General features: G+C 34.8%; 2 protein-coding genes across 4 annotated transcripts; both read right to left on the bottom strand.

Moving 5' to 3' along the window:
• Nucleotides 1-165: 165 nt before the first annotated feature.
• Nucleotides 166-5,872, bottom strand: LOC125235003. 2 transcript variants are annotated; one of them, XM_048141451.1, is made up of 7 exons: nt 5,608-5,872; nt 5,339-5,522; nt 5,065-5,252; nt 4,760-4,963; nt 4,360-4,650; nt 4,004-4,205; nt 166-3,143 (listed from the first exon to the last, which is right to left on the bottom strand). In XM_048141451.1, exons 1-7 carry the CDS (start codon nt 5,741-5,743, stop codon nt 980-982), a joined length of 3,369 nt encoding a protein of 1,122 aa, XP_047997408.1. In that variant the 5' UTR covers nt 5,744-5,872; the 3' UTR covers nt 166-979. The 2 variants fall into 2 exon arrangements, with proteins under 2 accessions (XP_047997408.1, XP_047997409.1); XM_048141452.1 differs by lacking the exon at nt 5,065-5,252.
• Nucleotides 5,873-7,118: 1,246 nt separating this feature from the next.
• Nucleotides 7,119-16,473, bottom strand: LOC125234698. 2 transcript variants are annotated; one of them, XR_007178020.1, is made up of 9 exons: nt 15,947-16,473; nt 15,336-15,482; nt 14,608-14,679; nt 14,113-14,192; nt 12,908-12,991; nt 12,491-12,590; nt 9,839-10,063; nt 8,170-8,236; nt 7,119-7,513 (listed from the first exon to the last, which is right to left on the bottom strand). XR_007178020.1 is itself a non-coding variant. In XM_048141054.1 (5 exons), exons 2-5 carry the CDS (start codon nt 15,463-15,465, stop codon nt 10,030-10,032), a joined length of 348 nt encoding a protein of 115 aa, XP_047997011.1. In that variant the 5' UTR covers nt 15,466-15,482; nt 15,947-16,473; the 3' UTR covers nt 9,712-10,029. The 2 variants fall into 2 exon arrangements, 1 of the variants encoding a protein (XP_047997011.1); XM_048141054.1 differs by lacking the exons at nt 7,119-7,513; nt 8,170-8,236; nt 14,113-14,192; nt 14,608-14,679 and having other exon boundaries at nt 9,712-10,063.
• Nucleotides 16,474-16,647: the final 174 nt, after the last annotated feature.

Here is a 16,647-nt window from a genome sequence, read left to right as displayed (position 1 = left end):
CTAGGGTTGCCACTCTGCCTACATACAACACTCACGACATCCGATGGTATGGGACGGGAAGTTTTCTCACGTTTACACTTGCTAATCACTGGATTCCACGAAGATGAAAACGTAAGTTTTACGCGATTAAGTCCCGTTTTAATTTAATAAAAATAAAATTGCTTGTTTCAGTATGATAATGTAATAAAAATCAATACATACATAATAAAATTAAGTAATACTGGCTGAAATAAAAAAGGCACACACATCACAGTTATAAGGTTTGTCATTTTGAATCACATTTTATAGAAGCAATGCACCTAATGTAATTAGTTATTTAAAGTTACATCAACTTATCGGGATCGAATCCAAGTTTTAAGTGTTTTAATCTACTGTGTTTATGTCTAGGTATATCGAGTGTCTATATACTAGGGTAGTCCTTATTTCTTTGAAGTTTTTTTTTCCACTTAACCACTTAACGTAATCTCGGATAAAAAATGTACACTTTAAAATATAAAAACGTTCTATTGTATGAAATCGTTGCTACTGCTAGGGTTTAACAAGAAGTTCCAAAAAGAAATAGGTCATAAATCTCGAGTTAAACTCACATAATCATGACTGATTTGACATCAATCATAAAGATATAGACAAAAAATGTGACAATATTATACATGCAATAATTAGAAGTCCAGCCCACATTACATGCGACCTCAGTTATTTACGCCTTGATATCATATCATGTTGGGATGGCTTTTTATATATTTTTTATTAAAAAAATATAGTTTTACTATCACCGTCGTCTCCTTTGTTTGAAGTTTCGGGCACTAAGTCTAATGCAGGCTTACAGTTTAAGTTAATGGACAAATGCAATTGAAATAGATTGACTACATCAAAGATGAGATCTATGTTACAAATGACTTCGATCTGTTGTTACACCGTAAATAATAATAAAATATTTACAATAACTTATAAAATATGCCATTTTTCATAGTTAAGCCAGTTAAACCTTATGTTTTAACTTTGTATTAAATTTAGGTGGGCTCAGCACTTGCTTCATAAACAAAGATCTCTTTTCCTTCATCGTTCTCGACATTATAAAATCAGATCTAACCGCTTCTGAATTATTAGCTTTAGCTTCAGTTGATGTCACATTATTTTTTTTATCGTCTGTTATACTGTCGACGTGTTCGTTACTAGCATCGAGTCTATTTCTAACTACAATTGACTCAGCTGAGGCTGATATTTTTTCTGAAGAATAAAATAATGATTCTTCATCAGAATGTATGTTTAATTTAGGTTCAAACTTTTCCCGAAGAATAGAAAACTTACGTCTCGGTTTACTTCTTAAGTTTTTTTTCATGTTCATCATCTTAGAAGGTGGTGCTTCAACGTTTGATATGGATGTGTCTTTTTGTATCAGTGATTGTAATGAGGATGTTAATCGTCCCGAAGCTAGGTCGTCAGTAGAACTAAGTGGCATGGAATTATCCGTAACCAATTGCCATAGCAAGTCAATGTCCTTATTTGACAAATCTTGAAGTGTTTGATCAGGCTTAGAAGAATTTCTTTTGTAGTGGGTTTTAAGATTGCTCACATTTGTCTTTTGCCGGATCCTAGCATTTTTCCGACTATTAACGGTGTGTTCAAGAGGAGCAACAGACGAAGATGTCATCGTACAACTCAATCCTTTTTTATGTAAATCAAACTTGGATTCATTAAAAACATTAAGAATATTTTCTTTTTCTGGTAGAGATTCCATTATGTTACTTGAGTCGAACTTAGACGGTTCTTTCCATAAAGCTTTTTTAAGATTACATTCCATTTTACACGAGTCTTCCTCTTCAGGAGAATACCAATGTAGATCTTTCCGATTGTGATATAGATTTCTTGGCGAATTGGCAATTGTCGCTTTTCGAATTTCATCTATAGTAGCTACTAAAGAACTTTCAGAATTAAGCCTCTTTTTACTTGATGGGTCTAAGTCACCTAAATCATCTAACTCTTCCAAAATTGGTTCTAAATAATCTTTTCCAGAGTCAACCATACATGGTTTAGCAAGAAAAGTGTCGTCATTAGTTTGGCAAATTATCGAATCGACGTATTCTTCTTGGTTACTTGGGTCAAACTTGACAAAGACGTTTGAGTAGGTTGGAGCTTTTTTCGGGAAAGGTGGTGCTGCTAGAATGGCAGTTTTTAAATCTTGAGATATACAACTACTGATTTCGGAACTCCCGGAAGTTAGTGTATCACGTCTTCTATCTCTAAACACACTGCCGTCATGAAGCCAATTTTCTATATCCGAATATCCATTCCAAGATCTTAGGCCCCATGCTTCACGGGCTATATTAACTGCACATATATTTTCATAATCATGAACAGACAATATTTCAGTTGGTGTATCTAAATCACGTTGTTTTGAGGGAACTGTCTCACAGCTCATAACTTTCTTGGTTTTACCTTTTCGAGTGTACATTTCTTTCAAAATATCTAAAGCAATCCTTTGTATATTTTCAATATCAGCATCCTGGTTTCCAACCTTTATATTCCTCAGGGCACTTAAGCACAACTTTTGAACAATATTTTCGTTGAAAGTATTTATATCTGAACTATTAATATCACTAAAACTCAAGTCCAAATCCATGTCTATTGAGTCAGACGATGTCTTCTTATTAGACCCATCGGTGTCATGACTAAATTCAGAGCCATGTTCTGCTTTCGAGGTTTTTATAAAATCTCCGTCAACCATTTCACAAACATCCAAATTTGCATTGGTCAAATCATCCCTTAACTCATCAGATGAACAAATTCCACGACGTTTTTGTAAATTAAGATTACTTGAAGTAATAATGTCTATAGAGCTTTCTATACTCTCAAATGCAGATATCTTCGATGTCAATTCAGTTGGTTCCAGCGCTTGGGATCCTTTACCTTTTTTAAGTAAAGTTTTTACCCTACCCCTTTCGTATAAATTATTGTCTTCTTTAGTGACTGTTTGAGGAGTGTTTGCCACTGTATGAAACTCTACGCTAGAAACATCCATGCTATTATCACCAACTGGAGCTGATGTAAAGGTTGGGGTTCCAGACCTAGCGATCCAATGATCTAGCAAGAACTTTTTGTCAGCACTATCAATGTCATTTGGTTGTACTTGAGCACAATTCTTCCTGAAATACGATAAAAATACGAATTATAGACTATTCTTAAGACACTGTGGTATGATATAATTAATATGGTATTTAAAATAGTCAACTGTAATATTATTCCATACTCCCGTGAAAAAAAAATGTCTATGATTAGTCGGATCGTCACTGACCGAAGTGACCGAGCAGCCCCGCGACAGTCGCGAGGCAATTGCCTCGCGCAGAAAACGGCCAGTGTAGACATGCCTATGCCGAGGCGATGCGCACGTTTTCCATTTATTGTAAATACCAGGTACTCCTCCTAGACGTTATGCATGCTATACGTGTTTTCCGTTCCTCACTTCTTCATTTGTTACACGTAAATAGTAGTGACCATAAAAAGTTTTCTGCAGTCTTTATTTTTTAGACTCAAAAGCGCCGACAATATCATGATCAATGTTCTCCTTTCGCACCCTAAATCCCCAACAAATGATTGGTTTTTGTTTTTTTCTTTTAGATATACTATAGATTAAACAAAAACATAAATCACGAGGCTTTAAATATTTGCAGTACTATTTTGAACAGCTGACTGAACTGACTGAGGGCCACCATCTTGCCGAGTTAATTGGCTTGGGCGCTGACGCTGCCTCGCAAGGACGGACGTTTTATGTGCAAGCCGCAAGGCAATTGCCTCGTGACGCTGCTCGGTCATTGTGGACCCAGCTAATTTGAATGTAAGTTTTTTGGACTGAATTACAATCAACTTTGCAACAGATATAGGTGCGAAATTCAAACTTTTTTATGGGAGTTCAGCTCTTTTGCATTTACGCCTTCATCTACTGACAAGGTCGCTGTACTAGAGTATAGTTACGTTACTGGAATATGAAAAATACATATATTTATACCTTTCAGCAGTTTCTTCGATTACTTTTATCTTTTGAGAGCTTTTGAAAGACCTGACGTAATTTAAACTTTTGTTGTTTGTTCTTTTATTTTCTGTAGCTGTTGTGACTTTATTATTTAGCTCGATATCGTTGCTATCGTTTTTCCATGGTATAGGTCCTTTAGAATGAAAATATCTATAGTAAAATATCATGGCGCACATTCCTGCAAAACAAACGGTTAATTTATCAAAAAAAATGCGTGAAATATTCTACGCGTGCAGTTCAAAGCAGATTTTCTAAAATTAATCCTTGTAAAATGTTATTTAAAACAAAAAAAAATCTTATTTCCACATAAGATATATGCAACTTTGTCTTACCTATTATAGTTCCAGCAATCACACACGTAGATGTTGCAATAGACCAAGGTTTCTTTTGTTTTTCTGAGTCAGATATCAATACATACAAAAATAAACTTCCAAAATTTTGTGTCACCATTAACGTGTAGAACATCATCAGGCGATATCTCGTATGGCCCTCTCGTAAATTAATATAACAGAAGCAATACACAAGTCCCATAATAACATTATAAAATGTTTCCTCTAGTTTATTGGGACAAAACGTAGTTTTTTGTGTTACAATCCAGAAGGTCATAGCAGACCAGTGTAGGCCTAAAAAATAAGAATGGGTAAATTAGTCATGTTGAACTTATTACTACTATGTAGTACATATAGTAAATTAGTAAAAAATAAAATTTAGTAATTTAACACTAACACTTACCTAAAGGCACTAATGTCCATATACCAAAGACAATGGTAAATAATATAATACCGGCAATGCGACTAATAAGCATTCCAAAATGCCAAATAAGTTTCAGTAAAAATGCACTCCATTGAGATTTTTCACTACCAAACCAAGAAAGGCCGTAAATGTAATTCGCGCATCCCCATACTACTGATGCTATCGAAGCACAAAGGGCAAATGCTGAAAAATAAAGTAATACATAAAATACTGAATTTCACGATACATAAAATACTGAATTTCACGATAGTTTACAGATTCCGTGATATTAAATACCAGCATACCTTTTGTGTGATAGTTTTCGTTTAATGTAACAATTCCGTAAACTTGTAAAATAATTTGTGGAATAGTTCCAATAAAAACATATAAGAAATGCAATAAATTGAGATCATTGATTTGAGTAAATAGCTTTAGCGATTTTATTGACTCCACATTTTTACATTCAAACACTTTGTGCATGAAAATAATGTACCTGAAACATTAAAAAAATATTTTTAAATTATTATGGCTAATAAGGGTTTAAAATAAGGGTTTTTAAATATTTTATGAATTATTTACCTCTCTAACATCCCCACTAGTAATCCATGAGTTATCCATTTTCTAATTCCAGACTTCTGGTCAATGACAAACCATCTCAATGAAAAAACATTTATCATAACATTAGGCGCAACAATAAAAATTAAAGTCGTCAGTGCCCAGTATGGATATCCACTTTTACAATATTCGACGAAAACCAATACATCTGGAAATTAAATTAAATTTTATATTACACTTATACTTGCTTATTTAGCTTGAAAACTTTTCGTGAATAAGTGTTGTATACACACCTGTAGTTAAATCGGCAAGAATGGTTACCAACGATATAAACACACACAAAACATTCAATAAACAAACATTTTCTTCTTGGTCGTTAATAGTTTTTCTTTGTGAATTATAACTGCCGAGTCTACAAACTTCGGCCATCTTACGGGTATTGAACAATCATTTAGAATCAATAAAACAACTTAATTTATGTTATAAAATAACCCCTAGGTACAAATCCAGGTAGTGAGATGGGATAGCAAGCGGTTTCGGTAGGGCGGCGCGGGCGCAGGTCGCTGCACGCTGATTTTGTTCGTTTCATTCATTCAAACGAATTTAGTGAGCACAAACTACTAAGAAGATACTACGTATCAGACAAACATCTTCCATACTTGAACTTTAGTCGTTAAGTATCTGTGGTCGTGCTATGTCGATACTGACGTTTATTTTTTTTTTAAAGAAAATGGCGGGAACCATCATGAAATTTGAATTGTTTGCTCACCAGAAAGCGGGAAATTCAAAGTTCAATTCTGCTCAAATTTCATGATCAGGTTACTTTCAAAGGGGAAAGCTATTTAAGTTCATCCAGAATACTTCCAGATAAACTTAAACAACTTCTAAAATGAAAACACCACATATAAACACTATCATTTATTTCTAAACCTTCTTTTATATTTTCTGAAAGCCTGTGCTTGCATTTGAGACAAGTTTTTAATGGTCAGTCGTGACACATCAGTACCTTTTAAAATTTTATTTATAGTAATGCACCAGTTGAAGATCGACAATGTCAGAGATACAGATATAAACGTCTGCCCTGCTAAAACACGCTGCATTTCGCATTTGACAAAATCGAATGAATATTTGGAAAGTACAACTTGAGTAATTTGTTTTTTGATGTTTGCTTTATGGGCATTGTTCCAAATATTCATTCGATTCGTCTACAATGTTCCCAAAAAACCTCACAGCATGTTCCGAGGGATAGGTCAATTTATTATTTTTACATTGTATTCGCTTTTGGATATCCGTTTCTTCCGTTGTTAAGTCTTTCTCACAATCATTCAATATTTTTAATACTATTCTTGTGACCCATCCCGCGGTATATGCCCGTGAGTGTACATCCAGACGCTCCCGTGTGGCTTGCACGATTACTTGTTCTGCGCCGTCTTCACGATCGGTGAAGGTTGATAATGATGAAGACGCAGAATCAACCGATATGGTACTATCCTCGATCATTGCATTGTCTTCTTCAGTGTGCGCAAACAACTACTGAATTTTAATAACTTCCTCAGCACAGTCTTCCTCACAATTAAATGTATTTTGGTGAATTTTTATTAAATTAGTCACTATTAGGCTCCCCACAGACAGTCTTAAAAATTCATAATCTTAAAAAAAATTTGTATGCAAATTGACAGTTCAAACTGACACTGACAGATGTCAGTGTCAGTTGAACTGTCAATTTCCATACAAATTTTTTTTAAGATTATGAATTTTTAAGACTGTCTGTGGGGAGCCAAAGTGACTTAAAAGTGCACTCAAAAGCATGGAGGGTCGTTATTTCTGGCGTTGCAAGCCCGCACTCTTCCGAAAAAAAATTCTATTGCGTCGGAATTAAAATACCGCGGGCGCATTATCTTGATGTTTTTTTTCGTTCATGACCTGCCACAGCCTTTGGTAGCTTTTTAAAGTTGTCAACCAATTTTTCAACGTCGGAACTTTTGTCAATTTTCCGTTGATATCACGGAATTCTATCGTCTTCATCCAGAAATCGTTGTTTTGAGTTTTCAGTTACGGCAGTCCGCAATTGCTTTCCCTTTGTATGCTTTTGGTGGGTGCTGGCGCCGTTGACGCTGTCGAACAGGTCATCGAGGAAGGCCACCAGCTCTGCCGTTTTGTACAGCGTAGCGTTCACAGGCGTGCCGTCCGCGTAGTGCGCTGGAAAAATATTACAAACGTCGTTAAATTGTGGCGTAGGCGAGAGGCTGGCAACCTGTCACTGCAATGTCACAGTTTCGTTTTCTTTCAACCCCTTATTTGCCAAGAGTGGCACTGAAACTTTAGTAGTTTCGTGTGTTCTGCCTACCCCTTTATGGGATACAGGCGTGATTGTATGTATGTATGTATGTAGTAGTGACTCTTTATTGTACAAAAACAGATTAAAATAACATACATTGAGATGTAAATTACTACACAGGCGTACTTATCCCTATCTTATCTCATTGCTTAACCCCTTAAGTCCTTTTAAGTAATTTGTACTTACACAAGTACAAATTAAATTCAAGTTTTGAACTGTTATAGGAGTAAAAGAAAGTCCAAATTTAAAATTGCAAAAATTGGCTGGTTATAATATGATGATTATAATGATTATGAGGGCTCGGCGACAACGTAACTTGAACGAATAAAATACTGTATTCATCACTCAAGTACTAATAGAAACACAAAAATAAATGCCCGCTATGCAGGATTCCTTCTGATTATGTTACACATTGTAATGAAACTGCGCTGGTCCTAAGTCACAAGAAATCTGCTTAGTAGAAATGTAATTAAGTATTATGGTCATTGATAGACATTCCAAATAGATAGATACTCACAAAATGAAGCTGTGTAGGATAAAGCTGCTGCCATGGTTTGACTGAAAACACGCACACAGTTTTTCACCTGTAACAAGACAATAGTAAATATAAATAAATAAATATTATATCGTCCTGTCTAACGGGAATAAACGGGGGAAAAGATCAATAATATACATATGCCACGATATAATTTCATTAATTTTACTCTGAAACCATAGATTAAATATAAGAAGATATACATTAAAATGCGACCGCCTTCGAACGTGCAAAAAGTATGGCTTCTAGTAAATCCATACTAATATTATAAATGGGAAAGTGTGTAAGGACTGTTCAATTTACTAAGCGGACACACTAAAACATCTTTAAAATTTGTAATTTAAAAACAATTTATAAACAGTTGACGGTGACGACATTAGAAAAGCTATCAACGTCGATCGCTACATAGTTATTCTTCCATAGTTAATTATATTTTACGATGCAGCGTACTACTTTGAACGATCGCAAAGTAATCTTGCACAAATGGTGTACTGGAAAGTGTTCTCTGCAAAAAATCGCAAATATGGTACAATTTTTCAAAATCAGCGGTGTTCCAAATCGTTACAAAATTTGAAGAGCATCATAAGCTTGAGGATTTACCAAAATCTAGGCGTAGAAGCGGTTCGGCAAATCTTCAAGTCGAGGATAAAGTTAGACAGTTGTTAAAATCGTAAAATTATCTATCGGTTCACCAAATTGTAAAAAAAGTAGGCATTCGCGTAGGTACCGTTCAAAATATTAAAAAAATATATATATAAAGACTTATAAGAAGCAGAAAATGCAGAAGAGAAGTGCAGATAACAAATTGCGATCCAAAAAATGGTACGGAAAGTTGTATAAAATGTTGCTAAAGAATAAATCGACGACCGGTCTGGCGCAGTCGGTAGTGACCCTGCCTGCTAAGCCGCGGTCCTGGGTTCGAATCCCGGTAAGGGCATTTATTTGTGTGATGAGCACAGATATTTGTTCCTGAGTCATGGATATTTTCTATGTATATAAGTATTTATTTATCTATTTATGTATGTATATCGTCGCTTAGCACCCATAGTACAAGCTTTGCTTAGTTTGGGGCTAAGTTGATCTGTGTAAGGTGTCCCCAATATTTATTTATTATTATTATTTATAAATCTCGTTGCATTTTCATGAACGACGAAACGTACGTCAAATTTGACTGTAGTACATTACCGGGACGACAATGACGTCGTAGGAGAGTATGTGCTAGATGAGGAGAAAACCATAAAAATGGATAAATTCGGGAAAAATTTGACTGTAGTACTGGAATATTCCGCAATTTTCGAATTTAACGCGAGCAAAAGCTAGTAAATAATAGCAATAAGCTTTTTACTCACGTACCGTACTATTAGAACACTCAGCAAGCTTCGTGGCCTAAACATGGTACGCGACTGAAAAACTTTGTATTATATCACGATTATATAAAAAACTATTGAATGTAGGTGAACATACTTAAGTAATTGAGTAGATTTATTAAATGGGGTGAAAGCTAGAAATACTAATGGATCGTTCTTCTTCATCGATCACTAAGTCCGATTTAGCGTTTTATTTCTTTAATCTGAAATAAGTAATAGCAAAAAAGAGAGTTATATAACAAGTTTGCTTTGTCCTTTATCATGTAGAAAATAAGTAGGTATACCTTCATTTTATTGATTTTGTCCGGGAGTATGTGCTCGTCGTTGAGCTTGCGCAGCAGGCGAGCTTGCGCGTGGCGGCAGTCCATGCGGTACACGTCCACCAAGTCTTGCCACTTCGACGTCCATTATAATATTCTTCGTCAAGAAGTTATTCCTTACTCCTTTGATTAAATGTGGCGGGTCATACACTACACTAAGACTTTGGCCATTTAAGTGCATAGTGTCGTCTGGAAATATAAAAAAAGCTATTAATATTTTTATTTTTTATTTTATTTTATTAGAAGACCAACAGCTTTAACAAAAGAACATAGGCTTAAGACTAGGATACAAAAATGAAGCCAATAACGAGACCTGTTATTGGCTTCATTTTTGTATCCTAACCTAACCTAACATATTACAAATGAAAGAATACGGATGGCTTAGATGCTAGATAATTAAAAACTACATATTATATAGTATGCATTACAAACTTATGTGCGTGCGTGCGTGCGTGCGCGCGTGTGTGTGTGTGTGTGTGTGTGTGTTTACTCCTCCAATTAATCACTAACAATTTTATTCTCTATTGCCGTTTTAAACGATTTTTTGTTATTATGTACGAATGGGTCGATATCACTGAACTGATCGTTGTAAGTTTTGGAAATTCTATATAACACAGAATTCCTGCCGTAATTAGTATGATAATTAGGTAAACTAAGTAGGCGTTGATGCCTAGTATTTACTTTAGGTGTGAAGTATTTGATTTCAGCTATAAGATTGGGGCAATCTAGGTCACCTTATAAATTATATAAATTATAAATCTTACTTTGATAAAACAGTAAGTTACCTAGCAATAAGAGCAAGCGACGTTCAATCGCGGCGGCTGCCGGTTCCAACCCCGGTTTGGAGATGGCTACCGTATGGCCGATATAACATTTGATGTGGACCAGTTGATTTCCGGTGAAGATAAACATCGTGAGGAAACTGGTCCAATTTCAATAAGGCCTAGGGTACCTAGCCTCAGTTCTGAGTTGGACTAGAAAGCGACTTTTTGTAAACCGGCAATATCCAAGAATAAATTGACAAGCGGATCCCAGCTTTTTATTACTTTGTGGGAGATTAGTTAGGCAACCACGAACCGCGGCAAGAAGCCGGGATAATGCAAGGAAGATATTGATGATGAAAACAACACAGCAAGTTCACAATATTTTTAAAATGGATTACACATTGAACCCGTCATCATCATCACACAGGTTATTGAAAATAATTAATTTTATATTACGTGCGAAACCAGAAGAATATAAAGGCTCGCATATGATTTATATCCACATCTGTCATTATAAAATTATATTAATTTTATGTTATATTGCCATACAAAAACTTAAAAAAAAAAACTTAAAATAAAAAATGTTTTTTTTAATGTGTTGTCATGCAAGCGACGCCTCCAGATTTTTAATCAAAGTAAGCCTCTTTAATAAGCTATTAAATGAATATAAATACTTAATTATATCTGTGGTAGAACAAGGTATTTTTTTAATTGACACAAATTGCGAAAAACTTTTCTTATACTTTTTTTTTACATGGTGTTTTTCTGATGCCAATCGATTCCATTTCTATTCAGTGTCGAAAGTTTCTTTGAGCTCAACTTTCGGTAATGTACTAAAGAGCCACAAATTGAAAAAAACTTTTTCCACATTTACCCTATAACAAAATGTATGGAAAATGTGTCCATTGATTTGTGGGTTTTTAGTGCAAAGCATGTATTGATACTGGATAAGAATGGAATCGATTGGCATCAAAAAAACTGTTTGTAATAAATAGTTTAATTTTTGTAGATTATTGTAGATATACACTATGGGGAAAATGTGCAAAAAGTTTTGTACAATTTGCGGCTTTTTAGTATATTACCGGAAATTGAGCCCTAAGAAACTATATTGATACTGAATAGGAATGGAATCGATTGGCATCAGAAAAACACCAATATTTTTTTTTTCATACAAATTGTATAAGACATTTTTTTCGCAATTTGTGACTTTTTTTATAAAAAAACATATTCATATATATTTTTTTTTAATTTTTGTTAGTGGCCAGTGTTTATGAAGTACATGCACGTTTCTCTGGAGTTTGTCAGCGATTCGTTTTAACAAGCGTGTATGGGAGTAAAATGTATTGTGATGTATTCAATTAAAAAAAGACACCTTGTTCTACCACAGATAAAATTAAGTATTTATATTCATTTGATAGCTTATTAAAGAGGCTTACTTTGATGAAAAATCTGGAGGCGTCGCTTGCACGAAAATACTTAAAAAAAAACATTTTTTTTTAAAGTTTTTTTTTAAGTTTTTGTATGGCAATATAACATAAAATTAATATAATTTTATAATGACAGATGTGGATATAAATCATATGCGAGCCTTTATATTCTTCTGGTTTCGCACGTAATATAAAATTAATTATTTTCAATAACCTGTGTGATGATGATGACGGGTTCAATGTGTAATCCATTTTAAAAATATTGTGAACTTGCTGTGTTGTTTTCATCATCAATATCTTCCTTGCATTATCCCGGCTTCTTGCCGCGGTTCGTGGTTGCCTAACTAATCTCCCACAAAGTAATAAAAAGTAGAAGTTTTTGTATGGCAATACAACATATAATTTATATCATATGATTGTCCTACCTATATGCACAATATACGTAACGCACGTCAAAATATCGAAGAAAGTTCAAATTTCGTTTTCGCGTGTTTTTTTCTTCAACACCCGATGCTCGTGCTGGCTCTGAAAAAAAAATTGATATTATTGCAATAGTTCACTTTAATTGAGATAACCCGTTAAGTATAGTACCTAGCCACCTTGATCAATAAACTAATTTCTTGCTTCAACTTGCTTTAAGGTATTATAAAACCTTAAGTAATGTACATGTGCAGTGGGCGATAAAAGGCTGATATGATGATGATGAAGTAATGTACATAGAAATCATAGCAGTCCGCCGAGGCACTTTACGCTCATATTCATTTCCTTTATAGAGGTATTTTTTAAACTAATGAGAATTGGATTGGCTTTGAAATGAAAAGCCTTTATTGAATATAGTATACCTTTAGGAAGGTCATTGTAATTGACAGATGGCCCCGGAGTTGTGACGCAAGCCTGAGCCACATTAGACTTTGATGAGTCCACCACTGAAAATTATAAACATATTTGGTTTTGATTACATACTTAATTACGATAAACACGGACCTGTGGGGTCATTAGATGTTATAGACTTCGTAAATAGTATTACTTGCTATATTACTAAAGTAATTAACATTTATTTGTTTTACAAGGGGCCGAAGTTGTTGTTTAAACCGCACGTGCCAATATTGTTACCCGAGCAAGCGAAAGATTCAAATTTTGAACCGGCTTCAAATTCAAGGCACGAAGGTTAATCAAACTTTGCCACCCAGTGAAACACAAAGTTTTTCACCACACCAACACGCACAACAGTAAAACATGAAACAAAGTCAAATCCATCAAATTGATTAATCAATATCTATAATTCAAAATCATCATTTATAGGTACATAAATTATACCAGCCAGAGTAAGACATCAAATTAAAATTTGTATGACATTACTTTGCACTCTTGTGGATAAAATTCAATTGTGCTGTCTGGTTTCGAAGAATCAAGAGAGCCTCGTGGTGAAAAATATATTTCATCCATCACAACTGAGAGACCTTATTGAATGTTGATTAGAGGCCATTTTTAGGGTTCCGTACCAAAAAGGCGCAAAAGGAACCCTTATGGTGCGACTCTGTAGTCTGTCACATTACCAAATATCTCGAGAACTACTTGTACTATCGATTTGAATTAGTTATGAGCATTGTTAACCTCTACAAATTGAAAAAATATTTTTTTTTACTTAATAAAATTATGAAATAAAAGTATGGAGATGGATTATATCGCGTACATGATGAATTTAAAGTGTGTGAACCTGCCTTAAAAATGTATATTATTTATGGTCATGGTCTTAATATTTCTTGTATGTACATTGTAATTTTTCCACCCTTCCTCTGCGGCGTCCACTATGGCAGAATCGAGCCGCGTCGAATCGAGTCCTCATACATTTTAAATGCGATTCGACGAGGCTCGATTCCGCTTTGATTCCAAAATGAAATTAGTCCTTTTCTACAATAACTTGTCACTTTCGCTAACTCGGCATAAGTGGATTTCTTATTGTTACGGGCGAGCCGTGTATGCTTCATTGATATAGTACTAGAAAAGTAGCCCTTTACTTCGATTATCCAATGTATGTTATTGCTACCTGTTTGTGGTGAAGTTGGCTCAAACGATGACTTCACAGCTGCGACGAGCAGGCTTGACTTGAGCTGGATTGGACGCGCTCTGAAAATGATAAATATAAAATATCTTTATAATCTAAGTAAATATCTAAATAAATTTATAATAACTAAATTATGAATAACCAATATATAATATTAATATTTTTGACGATCATGATGAGAAGATAAACATAACTTTGGCATGTAACAAACTTATAGTGTAATTTTTATCATGAAATAAAGAAATCTAATCTAAATCTAATAACCAAACACTGCCCCTTTGAGCATGCCGAAAAATAGGCACCGAGCGGCTAGCCCTACACACTCTACACTCCACGTTTTCCACGCGAAGAGATTTGAGGCCGATCTCTAACTGAATGGACTTGGCTAATAGCTTATTCTATTGGATAGATCAAGAAATCAATATACTTAATATAAATTATGTTTGTACACCTGAACAAATTATTTGTAGTATTTACCTGAATTAAGACAGGATGATGGCTCAATAGACAGTTCTACACTCGATGTAATATGTTCCAGTGTAACTCCACCTGAAAACGTAAAATAATACCTACATGAATAAATTATTTAAAGTTAATAGGTAATTAAATGGGATATGGACGCTTTCTAAGTTTCTATGAAGTCTGGTAGATCACTAACAATTGTATGTTCACTACACCAATTTGTAAAGGCAAAAACTGATGAGAAAGTTGCAAGAATGCAAAGTAATTTCATACAGATTTTAACTTGGTGCCCACAGCTAGCAGGTAAACTGCAGGTTGAATAGACATTTATATGATGATTATGAATCCCAAATGTATGATAAATTTATGGATTTGATCTGGTTTGTTGCTCTACAGTCAATATTTTCTCCTTGTTGGTTAGGGAGAAAATGTTGTTTTTCACTCAGTGGCAAAATTTGTTTAACCTTCGTGCCTTGAAATCCTCGCAACACTCAAGATTCTACATTCTCAACCACTTGCTACACTCACAGTTAAATATTGGAATATTTAGCTTGCTCGGGTATCAATATTGGCATGTGGTTAAACAACAACAACTTTGCCCCCTTGTATGTCATCGGGAAAAGAAATAGCCTGCCAATGTTTCCGAGATGGAAATACAAAAACAGATTTGCAGTCACTTTTTGAAGCATAAACACATGACATGAGACATGACATTAAATGGAAATTACATATTATGAAATTACCTGAATCAGCTCCAGTTGTGATGTATGGCGGTAAAACAGCAGCATCATCTGAATTATTTGTTGGTACGCTCATGGCATAAGTGTGGTCAATATGACATCTCCTTGCATACGAGTGGTCAGAGTTCCTCATTTCAAGTTCAATGAATCCTGGTAAAAAAGGCCCAATTGTATATTGTGATAACACAACAATTTGACTAAAGAAATATATACCATTTATTCAAAATTATTTACACCAAAGCAAATTACCTAAATATTTGTCTGCCTGAATATTACATACTAGGCTACACAATCAGCTAAGCTCAATTAAGGCCTTTGTGGTAGGTACTTAGACAATAATAACTTGACATTAAAAAAATAGTACTACTGAAATACATAGGAAACACCCATTACTCAGGAATCAATATCCATGACTATGAGACCCATGAAAGTTCTCTCTAGAATTTGAACCTGGAACACTCTCCACTAGGCCAAAACACCACTCAATTAACGCAATATTATCCTATTGGAAACATTTTATAAATACACTGACTGGACATGAATTTGATTCAATTTTAAAAATGCGGCGTATATACCACGTGCGATGTTACATACGATGTATAAGTACTACCTACCTCGTTCAACCGAAGGGTGAGCCGGTGTTCCCGTAGTGATTTCTTCTTCAGTAGGTAAATAATGTTGGACACGTGTTAGGCTTAGGCTTCGAAGTGTTTGTGGCAAACGTACAGTTTGCCGATTTCATTTGATGTCAAACTTTCCAACATGTTGAAAACTGCTGATTTATACACCACATTGTCACTTTTTCACTGGCTGCTGGCATTTTGTGCAGCATAACGTCTTTTCGTTTATTACTGCTATCACAGCCGGGTATACAGCACTTGCGAAGCATTTTGAAGATCAAAATGCCAAGTAGCACTGAATATCACAATTATTACGGAGAAATAAAGGTACGGAAATTAATCAACGCAAACACTTGTAATGATGAAAATTATAACGGCGAGATATTTGACACTTTTGACGTCCTGAGTGACAAGCGGTGGGGAGAACCAATAGGAAAAGGCTTTGTAAACGTCAATATCGAAATTCTCTACTACCTCAAGGTCATCGCTATGGCCACATTTCGTTCTTCGTAGATGAACGCCCGTGTTAGTGAGTGATAGAGTTTTTTTTTCTGAAGTGCTAGCCGATCAAATCGGTTACGGGAAGTCGATTGCTAATAATTCAGTCCTTCTATTCGATATTACTTCTACAATTTCTCAAAATCTGTGTCCTCACTAGTTAACAATAAACTGTCAACAGTGTCAACTGTCAAGAA

Source organism: Leguminivora glycinivorella, chromosome 16 (genome assembly GCF_023078275.1).
Source record: "Leguminivora glycinivorella isolate SPB_JAAS2020 chromosome 16, LegGlyc_1.1, whole genome shotgun sequence".
NCBI lineage: Eukaryota > Metazoa > Arthropoda > Insecta > Lepidoptera > Tortricidae > Leguminivora > Leguminivora glycinivorella.
This window is presented reverse-complemented; position numbering and strand designations above follow the sequence as displayed.